Source organism: Ips typographus, linkage group LG1 (genome assembly GCF_016097725.1).
Source record: "Ips typographus isolate SLU linkage group LG1, UJ_Ityp_2.0, whole genome shotgun sequence".
In the NCBI taxonomy this organism is placed as follows: Eukaryota; Metazoa; Arthropoda; class Insecta; order Coleoptera; family Curculionidae; genus Ips; species Ips typographus.
In genome coordinates, this window is record NC_138422.1 from 8,956,772 (window position 1) to 8,969,344 (window position 12,573).

The following is a 12,573-nucleotide window of genomic DNA, read 5'->3' on the forward strand; positions in this document are numbered from 1 at the left end:
ACAGTTTACAAGGTCAATCATTATAATAGTTTAGGCATTTCAATCAATTTTTCAGCAGTCTGTGTTAGGGTATCAATAGATTTTCTGTCATACGTTAGGTGAACCAAGATACTTCTGAGAAACATTCTATTCTATAATATCCAATTTAGCATTTTCTTGACAATCAACTGCTCATTTCTAACGGTCTTATTAAATTTCAGGATCTAAAGCCTAGTAACATAGTGGTTAAGTCAGACTGTACCTTAAAAATATTGGACTTTGGTTTAGCGAGGACTGCTGGAACTACGTTCATGATGACGCCATACGTTGTAACTAGATATTATAGGGCGCCCGAAGTGAGCTTACTCATCCTATAATTTTAGCACGCAGTTGTAACTAAACATTTTTGTTACTTAGGTGATATTAGGAATGGGCTATACTGAAAATGTAGACATATGGTCGGTAGGATGCATCATGGGGGAGATGATAAGAGGTGGTGTTCTCTTTCCCGGAACTGATCACATTGATCAATGGAATAAAATTATTGGTAAGACAGTTGTCAAGGGTTAAATGAAACTCAGATTTATTTGTGGTGTTCCCCAGAACAATTGGGTACCCCTTCCCAGCAATTCATGATGAGACTGCAACCCACAGTAAGGAATTACGTGGAGAACCGGCCCAGATATCCCGGGTTCACTTTTGAAAAGCTGTTTCCTGATGTACTGTTTCCTTCAGACAGCAACGAGCATAACCGGTTAAAGGTAAGCTCGATCATCACTATGAATTGTTGATTTTGTTATATTAACTGACTTACAGGCCACACAAGCCCGTGATTTATTATCCAAAATGCTGGTGATCGATCCTCAGTGTCGGATATCTGTGGACGACGCTCTTCTGCATCCTTACATTAATGTGTGGTATGATGAACAAGAAGTAAACGCGGTATGTCTTCGAATTATTGTCTGTTCAATTTTTAAGTGAATTTTTTTTGTGCGATTTGTAGCCGGCCCCTGGTCCTTATGATCACAGCGTAGATGAGCGAGAACACACTGTAGAGCAGTGGAAAGAGCTCATTTACCAAGAGGTGATGGAGTATGAAAGCTCGCATGGAAGGGCACAATCTAGCGGCTCACAACAACCCAGTCCAGCAGCTCCAAATAATTCAGAACCAAATGGTAAGTTCTAAATTTTGATTATGCCCCACGTGTTGTATTATAAATAATTTAGCATAATGGGCTCGTTCAGCATCAGCCTATTATTTTTAATTTCAAATTCTGAAAGAGCATAATTAATTGGTTATATTGACTCGATGACGTCATACGATCTGAACGCGTGACCGTTGAGCTTTCACACCTTCAATAATTTCTTTGTTTTTACGTTATTTTATCTACAACAGTTCGATAAGTAGTTCATTACTCCACGGCGTGCGGTAATAAATAATAATGATTTTTATTTGTATTACTTGATGCAAATAACAATTGTTGCTGGTATTGGTGTACCTACCTACTGATTTTAAAGGTGAAACAAGGCCAGGGACACACCTGAGACATAATGAGATACAAAGAATGGCAGAGTGTGTTGAAATGAATGAGATGGCTTATTGTCCAAAATTTTCAGAAGAAGAGTAAGAAACTGATAAAAGAAGAGCGGAGGAATGAGTTAAAATGGTTATGCTAGCTTTACTCGCAAACTAATAAAAAAAGACGAACTGTTAAAAGAACAGTGGAAGAATGTATTGAAATGGTTGAGATGGCTAATTGCACAGAAAATTCAAGAAAAGACGAACTGATTAAACAATGTGTTTAAATAATTTATCCGGCTATTTGCTGAAAACTTTCAAAACCAGACTAATGGCACCAAAACGTTTTGAAAGGCGCCGGTCTAGGGCTATGTTCTGATTTGGCTGTAATAAGTCATGTGCAAAATGTCACAGTTAAATACATGTAAATGTGTATGCAATCGGCCCTAACTGATAAAAGAAGAGCGGAAAAATGTGTTAAAATACTTGAGAAGGCTAATTGCCCAGGAATTTAAGAAGAAGGCGAACTGATAAAAGAAGATTGGAGGAATGGGTTGAAATGATTGATCTGAAAATTATAATCATTTCGACAATCAATCATTATCACATTTAATCACCGACATACGTTTTTTTGCTGGTGATTGTGACGCAACAGTCAGAAGTCTCTGAACAGGCTATACTTAATTGTTGTAGTTTAGAACTCCTTCTTATTTGGTAAGTTAATCAGTTTTTTAGTTGATTTGACAAATTGTTATTCTTTTATATGAAAGTTACTCATTTTTTTCTCCTTATTAAGTGTACCTACACGAAAAATAAGCCATTTCGGAAATATGCAACTTTGTGTCTAATAATAAAACTAATAACGTATATTAAAAATACCTAACAGAATCTAATAACATTTTTTTTTATTTCAGGTTACTGAGTTTCAAGTTGCACAAACTCTAGATTAGTCTAGCGGACATAGGAAATGGAGGAATACCTGACAGAACAATAAGTAGACTATAATCCCCCGCCTTAAGCGATTATAACAAAAATCAATCAAATACCACGACATCAGCAATATTAGTATCTCAGTTCCGGCATCTAGTCCCCTCGTTATAATGCAGCAGCTAAAGTCATAAATAATTTTAGCGTTCCGGGGGATAACTCAGCGGAAACAAACTTACGGGGGATAACTCAGCGGACGCTAATAACTTAACCGCGTTTCTCGTAACTTATTCTCCAAGCCTTAGTTAATCGAGTGTAATAATTATTGTTAAAAAAAATACTGCCTAAAACAGTTTTTTGGGAGCAGAGACGCAATACCCGGTCCAGTACACACGAGTACCTTTTTACGCTAAGAAAATCGCAAGATGGACGTCTGAAAAATGAACTTGTAGGTTTAAAGTTGTTATAACGGGTCGACTATAATATTTAAAGGGTATCCTCTAATCAGTATGTGTGATATGAACGATTTAAATAGAGGTTACGTTTAATTTCATAGAGTAGTACGGTAGGGTGAGGATCGGAAAGGTTTGTGGGCGTTTACACTAAAATTTTTCCTGACACACTATAAAATGTCTATAATTGTAAAGCCGATATACTTCTTTTTGCTTTATACAAAAATAGATATATCTACTAGAAATAATTAATTTTATTGATTTTGTTGACTAACATGTTAAATGTTTCAGTAATCCAATTGTCGTAACTGGATAGTTTAGTTAGTTGAACTTTTTACAACACGTCTCTAAAGACCAATACATTTTCATTGGGAACAACCTAACTTTGTTAGTCTTTGACCTTTGAGTGTTTTGGTGAGCTGTAAATTGTCGAAGCTTTTAACTTTAATCATGACGGGTTAAGAAAGTGTATACAGTACAATACAAACTGTTTAGTAATGTATTTACTTCGCACTAATATTTATATTAATTTTGAGTTAACTTCCTCTAAAAATGTTCCTTATATTTGATTGCTTATAAAATCAAATTTTTGAAACAACAGCCATAAATAGCTAAAGTTTTTTGTCGCCCGTCTGTGGTTTTTTTTGTGTTGGCAAAGTTTGTATAGAAAATACATTTGTCATTTGAACGTCTCACGCGATATTAAGACTTTAGATTTTGTTATCTAATTGATCCAAGTCAAAAATGAAGTCGATTACATGCTGACGAATAGAAAGAATATATTCAGGGATGTTACAGTTTTAAACCGTTTCGATACTGGCATTGATCACTGTATAGTCCGAGCAATCATAAAAATAAATACAAGATTTGAAAGGAATACATTAATGCAGCAACAAAAATGGCCAATCGCTGAAGCTTTGAAACGGAACAAAGATCCGTTTCAAAGCATTTTAAATTCTAAACTAGGTGCACCTCCAACACCCACACCAGGAATAGACGAACTCTGCAGTAACATCTCAAAAAGTATTCAAGTTGCGACATGAAATATATGCTCTAAACAAAAGGTAAACACACAAAAAATCTAATAAAAACAAGAAAAGAAATGGATTGAAAGGACCAAGGATATAAGAATCTTAACAAAGAAAAAAATAGGAACATCCGAAAAGATTTAAGAAACCATAATAATGAGCTAATTAAGAACACAATCGAAGACAAAGTGCTTTTGGCACAACTGAACTAGAGATAGGCTAGTCATGTAGCAAGGTAGGACGACCACAGTTGAATACTATTTGGACTATGAATTGGAATTGGACCCGGACTTCTAGAAATAGAAAGGCGTGGAGGGATTTGGAAGAGGCCTACATCCCGAAGTGGATAAATACGGACTGAGAAGAAGAAGAAGATTTGATTGATCCAAGGTCTAAAGTAGCTTTTTCACTGAAATCTGAATTATTATAATTGGTATTGAAGTCCATATGAACTTTTCAAAATTATTGATAACAAATCAACGGAAAGAGGAAAGAATCAATGGTTTTGTCAAAGATAGAGAAAAACGTTGTAACTGACATTTATCCCGAGTTTCAAAAATACGCTCAAATACATGAATAATAGTATATTCGTCAATAAGATAACATTTCTGTAACGTCAAAAGAACGAAGGACACTATACAATTTTTTTTTATCAAGAAGCTCTGAAAATACGCAACGAAATGGCGATATTAATCTAATTTTGTCCGACGTCTTCTAAAAGACAGTTTAAAGTTAAACTTAACTTTACATTGTTGCCAGCCGCGAAATTAAATTCTCACGATCACTTGACGTGCTTTTAGAACGTCAACTTTGCCAACTGTTTAATTGTAATTTACAGGCTTTTCTAGGTAAAATACGACATTTTCTGGATCGCATGTTGTCGATAGGTGTCAATTTAACTTCACAGTGTTGCCAGCAGCGAATTTAAATTGTCAGGATTACGGGGAAGTGCTTTTAGATTTCAGCTTTTCCAATTGTATGAATGTAATTTACAGAATTTGGGAATTTAAATTGTTGCGATCTCAAGACGTGTTTTTACAATTTCAGCTTTTCCAACTGTTTACATGTAATTTACAGACATTTTAAAGTTAAAGAAAAAGTTTTCCGGGTCACATGTCTGTTTTTGACAAGTTTTAACTTAACTTTACAGTGTTACTAGAAACAAATGCAAAAGAAACAGCCTGCAAATTTAACTAATCAGTTTCTTAAAGTCACAAATTTGTTTTTGCACATTCTGTTTTGAAAAACTTTGATTAATTATAATTACTTTACAAATAAAGTAACGTAACTTCTCACACGTACACAATCTACATTTTTATAATTTAGACAAAGTGCAATATAAAGGGGAAATAGTTTGGTGTAAATGCCTTTAAACCAGTTATTTTTAAATCTAGAATATATCGGTTATCTATTACTTATAATTACTTAATAATATTATATGATTGACTGCTGTGTAAAGTTTTAGGCATCTTTTGATTAACATTTTGTTGATCTAATAGTTACTGATTACTACAAAATGATTTTTATATATACATATTTGATTTTTTTTCGCCATCGGGCCTTCAATCATCTTTATGACCCGTCTCTCAAGAGAACGGGCAGTAATGAATTGACAACGGGCGGTATCCATACATAGTAATCCATACTAAGTGTTCAAACTTTCCCTCTCTAAGATCGTTTGTGCGTAAAACGTTAAACAGGGTGTCCAAATAAGTGGTTTTCGGTTTTTTGACTAAAAACGGTTAATCTAGAGCTGTGGAAAAAAAGGCCCGAAGAATCGCGATAAATATTTTCAGTATTGGAAAATGTTCACAAGAGTGTGAACAAACAACTTTATTTCAATAAAAGTGCATACGTCAAAAATGTAGGCACCACAACATTGATTAAAAATTGAACAACATTGATTAAAAATAAAGTGGTGGAAGTAAGTCAAAAATTGCTTAAAAGAAACTGCGATAATTTCAAAACCTCTTGTCGTGGCACGTGGCGTGAGCTTGGCACCATTGGAAAGAGCAGGTTTTTTTCTATCAGATCCACTATAAACGATTGTTTAAAGCCTTTTCCTTTCGTCGACAAGTGGCGCTTTTTACCATGACATACTCTTTTAACCACTAACTCAATAAAATCAAATGCAACCGATATCCTTAATAATTATTCTCAAAATGAAGACATTTTACAGTTTCTAAAGTGTATTTTTTGACACGTAATGGCCGCATTCGTTTTTTAAAGAGAGAGCAGAGCAAACGTAACGTCACAATGATGTAATTGACAGTTGGTTGTTAAAAAGTTAATTAAGCATTCACCCATCATATAAACATGTTTTCTTATTCACATTGGCCGATTTGGTTTTCACACTCCAGATGTCACAATGACGTATAATTTGACAGTTGATCAAATTATGGTTTTGCCAAATTACGTCATCTGTTTTTCGGTCCTTTTTTTATTATGGGGACACCCTGTACGTACCACGGGTCGAAAGAAAGACCACACCTTCCTCTTTCAGCCCTTAATAAAAAAATAGCTATTATTTTTAATAACTAAATTTGTTGGTTGCTTTGCCATTATTTTAACAGTTGTTTTTATTTTTATAGTATATTAACAAGTATTTAGGTAGAAATATTTTAGTATTACCTTTATAGTAGCCATTGTTAACTGAAAAATTAAGCATTATGAAACCGAACGTAAATGGCACAACTTAGCTCTGATATAATGTACATTACGTTTGAAGCAAGTAAGTTTATTCTAAAATGTCCATCCGATCCATTTAAGGTGTTTCTGTAAAAATGTGACAAACTAGGTAGTAAATTTAAATAGGTAAGAATACGTGCAATTCCGCTGTTTGTTTGATATAATGATTGCACTACTTGACGTGATTTAGTTCTATCAAGTATAGAAGGCCATAATACTGGAGTGCAAGAGGTAATTTAATAATCAACAGGATTTAGTTTTAAGCTAAGTTTTAGTAGGAGTCTTCGCCAGTCTCGGTTAAGTATAAGGCTCCAATTAATCGTTATCGCGACGTAACTTGTGAGATTTACCGTGATGAATATAATTTTTAGCCAGTTGATATTTGCAATAAAAGTGTAAAGAGACTACGGCTAGGCTGTAAAAGTTAATTCGGTTACTGATGTAAATGTCCAGTAATAAGCCGTTAGTATCCAATGTAAAAAGTTGACTGTGTAAATACCTCAGTGATTTTCTTTTGTAGTAGATCCAAGTATAAAAAAATCTAATCGTAGGTCTAGTAGATTGAAAACAATATAAACATATAGGTTCGTAGTGGCTTTATTATTATTATTATTATTATAACTTCTGATCATTTTTTTGGATAATTTTGAAATGGTAAACATATTGGTACAGCGGTTATTTTACCTTTTTTTTGGTCTGTTGATCAATTTTTTAGTCTTTAGTAATTTATAATATACATCCAGTGCTTGTATCGTTTGTTCCGCTTTGTAAATAAAGAACATTGAAAATTGTATTTTATTAGTTTAATTTTAGCTTCATGTTAATTTGTAATGCAGTTAAATTTATCCCAACTTTCTTTACGAAATAGTCAGCAAAGAGCTGCCAAAATGTCTATAATTGTTGTTATTTGCCTCTTTGATTTGCCGAATTTTTCCAATTTTAAATAGAAAGAAGAAGAAGAGAAGAAGATTTTTAAATAGATTTTATAAAAAAGTTTGATTTATTGAAAATTATTATTTTGAAAACTGTTCTTAAGCCTGGTTTATAAAACAAAATTTAACGTTAACTTTAAACTTGCTGTAACTTGCTGTTTTCTTACAGATAATACTAAAGTTAAATCTCCAATGATTATAAACTTCCTGTTAAGATTGAATTTATGCTTTATTTATGAAATTTCTTAACAGAAATTAAAAGCATATTCTATTGCTATTGATTTAGAGCAGTAATGTGGCATTAGGTAGCAAAACTTGAAAAAATAACTAACTCCTATGGTTAAATTAGGAGTTTTATAAACACCTTTCTTTCTTAAGGTTAATGCTAAAGTTACAGCTAAAGTTAAAATTTCTTTTATAAACCAGGCTTTAGTACCATCAGTGGTACGTTTTTATTTGATTACAAATGTCCCCAAAACGCACAGAAGTTATGGATTGCATGATATACATCCAAAAACTTGAAATGAATTGAAATTAAAATGTAAAAAGTATTATTCCGTCATTTCCATTTGAACGTTCCGTCAGAAGTTTCGAAATTCCGAGCTTTTTCGTTTCCTAGAGTCTAGAGTAGCCTTAAATCTCAGCTAAATCACTGGAGGTAAAATCAAAGTGCTGCCACACACGATATAACATCAAAGTAACAACATTTTAACATTAGTCCAGTCGGTCGGAGAAAGAAAATTATTACTTACATGAATAGGTCGTTGCTTGCACTTTCGGACGGTAGACGGCGCGTCGATTTATTTACTTTTACAGTGTAAGCAAAACTGTCAATATATTTTGACAATTGACATTTTTTTGGATTTGTTTTCATTTGTTGTTTATCCTTTGGATTCAAATTTCCAATATAGAAAGATTAGTAAAATAAAAAACAAAAAGAAAGTTTATCCGTGTAAAAAGTTTAGGTGTAAAGCCGTAAAATCAATGCGAGAAATAAGAAGAATTGTTTTTTCACCAAATATGGGGTAAGTATACCTAGATTAACTTTTGCTTTGAAAACTACAGTTGGCTTTCAGGAGACTCTTCTATTGTCCAAACTTGTTGAATTATATTCGATCTAATTTTAGGATAAGCTGATGAAAGATTGATTCAATTCTGAGGATGGTTTCTGTACCTTAACTTGCAAAGTTTGCTATAACTCTGGAGGACTGGCAAACTTGCCAAGTGGATGCGCAACAATTAAATAATTAACAAAAACAGCAGTAACTTCATTACAGTAGTTTCTAACAATTATGGATCCAGGAAGACTGAGATATTCCTGCAAATTTCCTGATTGCAATAACAAATTTTTTTCCCCTGTATATAGAAAAGGTTATATTAACAAACATTTTTTTAGATTTCCTAAAGATAACCATTTGCAACAAGTATGGAAACATATTTGTGAATTGCCTGAAGGAACAAATGGCTCTAGTTTTTATGTTTGTGAGGATCATTTTTCAACTAGCGACTTTGTAAATAGCAAAAGAGATAGGTTAATTTTTAAGGCTTGTCCCAAAGTTATTTTTCATCAAGAAACTGTCACATTGATCTCAGATCCAGTAACTTCTGATTGGAACAATCTGTCTAGTATTGTACTAAGAGAACATAATTATTGTTTCACTTCACTAGTTGACTTTAATGAGTCAAATAGAGATGAAGATATGTTAAATTCTGGGGATGATAAATCAATGTGTAAAATATCATTTTCAAATTTGGGTAATCCTGATGACCCTACTGTTGATTTGGGTTTACTGTGTGGTGATAATAGCTCTAGTAATACTGAGTATTTGCCGGATTTTGATCGTTCTAGTGGTAACTTTAGTCATATAGAAAATTCTACTACATTCAATTTTTTGCAAGACACAGAAGACTTCAAACCCACAAAAAGTTTTCTTCAACAAGTGGGAATAAGAAAAGAAGAAATGGATAAGATTCATAGAAATGTTTGTGCAAAATTGTCTCAATTGTCATCTGTATTAAGTAAAGAACACTGTAAGGTTTCAGTTTTAAAGCATCTATATGACAGTGGAAGTTTTCAGTTTATTGAAAGTATTTTAAATGATTTGACCAAAAATTATATTAACTCTCAGTTACAAAACTGTACTAGAAAACCATCAGGAAAGTGGCACACATTAGAGGATAAAGTCTTTGCCTTATCCTTGTATAAGCGAGGGCCAAGGCTATATCCTTATCTTTTAAATTACTTTGATATTCCTTCACCTAGGACTTTAAAAGAAATTTTATCATGCATACCATTTAATCCAGGATTGAATGAAATTATATTAAATCAACTGAAAATTGCTGTGGCTGAAATGGCGGAACATGATAAATTTTGTTGTTTGTTGTTTAACGAAATTGTTTTGGATAGCACTCTGCAGTATGATCAATACAATCAACAAATATATGGCTATGAAGACCTTGGACATTTGGGTAGAGTTAACAAAAGAGCCAATTACGCTCTCATTTTTATGGTAAGAGGTATTAGAAGACAGTGGAAACAAACGGTGGCTTATTACTTTACATCTTCGTCAATAATTAGAACTCAAAATTTAAAAGTATTAGTACCATTTATTATTAAAAAATTACAAGATATTGGTCTTAAAGTTTTAGCCACTGTCTGTGACCAAAGTTCTACCAATCAGGCAGCCCTAAGCCAGTTGAGCTGTGAAAACGTTAATAATCCTTTACCTTACACTTTTAGGGTAAATGGGGAAGAAGTTTGTATTATTTACGACATTCCTCATTTACTGAAAAATACTAGAAATGCTCTGCTCAGATGTGGTATTGAATTTGAGCCCGGTAAGATGGCAAAATTTAAGTACATAAGGAAGGCTTTTGAATTGGATCGTTCCAGGTCTTTTTTTCAGTTGCCATATCTGAAGCCGGAGCATTTTAATTTAGATGAGACGTTTTACAAGAAGAAGGTGAAAATTGCCGCTCGACAACTCAGCCATTCTATGGCTGCCTGCATTGAAACATTTGTAAGTACCAACCAACTTCCCGCTGAAGCCATACATACTGCAGAGTTTGTTAGTATAATAGACAATTTATTTGATTTATTTAATTCAAACAATCCAGTTCCCGTTGAAGGAAAATGGCATAAATGTGCATTTAGTGATAAATCGCTTCACTTTCACTTTTTTTCTGATGTTTTGATTAAATTGCGATCTTGGAAACTTTTCGATATTACTGGCAAAAATGTTTCCAATCAGTATTCATTTGTCAATGGTTGGCAAACCAGTATCAGATCTTGTATTCACATTTGGAATAAATTAATAGGAAAATTTCAGTTTATGCCCATGCGTTCATTTAATCAGGATCCATTAGAAAACCTATTTGGACTAATTCGACAACAGGGAGTGTGCAATACAAATCCAACGTGTAGACAGTTTGTTTCAGCGTTAAAGACGGTTGTCGTTAATAATTTATCATCACCATCTAATGATAGTGATTGCGAGGATGATTATTGTAAAAATTTATGCAACCTTTCAACTTTAATTCAAAAATCATTTGAAAGCGCCTCTAACGGAGGAAACTTATCATATAAATCATTTTCTTTCACAACTTTGAATGATCCACTCAGTTCTACCCAAGAAGAAAATTATTTAAATACTTCTGAGGTTGAGTGGGAGAAAACTTCTTTGGAAGATAGCTTTCGCGCTGCTTATGTTGCGGGTTACTTACTTTCTAAAGTAACTGTTTCAGATTGTCGCCAATGTACCCATAATTGTTTTATTACAGATCAATCTCATTTATACACACAAGAATACGAAAATGATTTGAAATTAAATTGTGCCAGTGAACGACTTGTACAATTGTGTAATTATATTCACCGTATAGTTTATGATTATTTAGATAATAAAAGTCATGAAATTCTAATTGAAGACAAAATTAAGCAATTGTACAAGGATACTTTAAATTCATTTGTGTTTTGTACTGAACATAATATTCATACAAAGTTTATTGATAAATGTATTAGGTTGTGCATTTTTAAATATGTTAAGGAGATTAAAACAACGGACAATGTTTCTGTTAATCACATTGAAAGTGAAAATGAAATTTAAATTTGTTCTAGGAGCGTGCGCAAATGATAACATTCCCACATTAGGGTGGGGAAATTAAATTATGTTAATTCTACCTCGGCTGTGACCGTACCAAATGCCTATATTTGTTTATTTATTATTAATATTAGTAACAAGTAGATTAGAGGTAATTTATCACATCAACCCATATATGGTAATCAAATTTGTAGGTTGTAATAAAGTATTATTTTTGTACTTAATAATTTTAATGTGCTATATTCAATTTATCATTTATTTTTAATTATTATTTTTTCGAATTGGAATCACTCTGTGATTGGTCTATTTCAAATCTCACAGTTGCAGAAAGTCTGGGACCCCATATTCGTTCAGCCGAAGGCAATTGCCTACTTATCCGTTCTCTAAAATGTTAAGGAATTAATCAATATACTGGTAGGAGTAGAAAAAGAATTATTCCCCAAAATATACAAATAACGTTACAAAAATAGGTAACACACATAGCGTCATTTGACGTCACATGTTGGTTCGTTTTGTAAATGTGTGTGTGTGTGTGTGTTGTGGTTACGATGGCCACTCGTCAGTGAGACGTTCAGCCAGATTAAATAACGCGATTACGCGATTCACGATTACGAAAGATCCGCGGAAGAGGCACTTGCGTGCGTCTGAGAAACTCTCATCTCTCCCGCTTGCATAAATAGGACTAAAAATCGCCTTAAAGGCACGATCCGAGTGAAAAATATAGTCATTCCTCGTGGAAACTATAACCGTCACTGTCACATCCACGTGGTCTTGACCTAGGTTTTCACCCTTTCCGCCTCCTGGGGGCCTATTCTTGAAAGCAGGGAACGGAACTTTCAAGAGAAGTGTTGATAGAATGTGACAGAAGAAGCTGACAATGGCGGGTTCCTGTCACATTCTACAGGTCTTTCACTTGGCAATTCCCTTCCCTCGTTTCAAGAATACGCACCC

The 12,573-nt window shown here is 33.4% G+C and overlaps 2 protein-coding genes across 14 annotated transcripts in view; both read left to right on the plus strand.

Moving 5' to 3' along the window:
* bsk (mitogen-activated protein kinase dJNK) overlaps positions 1 to 7,386 on the plus strand; it is a 69,518-nt gene extending 62,132 nt beyond the window's left edge. For 11 of the 12 annotated variants that reach the window (XM_081988331.1, XM_081988323.1, XM_081988362.1 and 8 more), the window contains 6 exons: positions 201 to 335; positions 397 to 526; positions 583 to 740; positions 796 to 921; positions 983 to 1,154; positions 2,413 to 7,386. In XM_081988331.1, coding sequence (XP_081844457.1) covers positions 201 to 335; positions 397 to 526; positions 583 to 740; positions 796 to 921; positions 983 to 1,154; positions 2,413 to 2,420 — 729 coding nt within the window. In that variant the 3' untranslated portion in view covers positions 2,421 to 7,386. The remainder of the gene's footprint in view (positions 1 to 200; positions 336 to 396; positions 527 to 582; positions 741 to 795; positions 922 to 982; positions 1,155 to 2,412) is intronic. The other variant, XR_014179490.1, reaches the window with a different exon arrangement.
* A 1,006-nt stretch (positions 7,387 to 8,392) lies between these two features.
* On the plus strand, positions 8,393 to 11,841 carry LOC145733545 (uncharacterized). Of its 2 annotated transcripts, none has more exons than XM_081986434.1 (2): positions 8,393 to 8,550; positions 8,653 to 11,841. In XM_081986434.1, the coding sequence occupies exon 2, from the start codon at positions 8,818 to 8,820 to the stop codon at positions 11,626 to 11,628; it is 2,811 nt and encodes a 936-aa protein (XP_081842560.1). In that variant the 5' UTR covers positions 8,393 to 8,550; positions 8,653 to 8,817; the 3' UTR covers positions 11,629 to 11,841. The 2 variants fall into 2 exon arrangements, with proteins under 2 accessions (XP_081842560.1, XP_081842565.1); XM_081986439.1 differs by having other exon boundaries at positions 8,409 to 8,550; positions 8,602 to 11,841.
* The last annotated feature ends 732 nt before the right edge of the window (positions 11,842 to 12,573 follow it).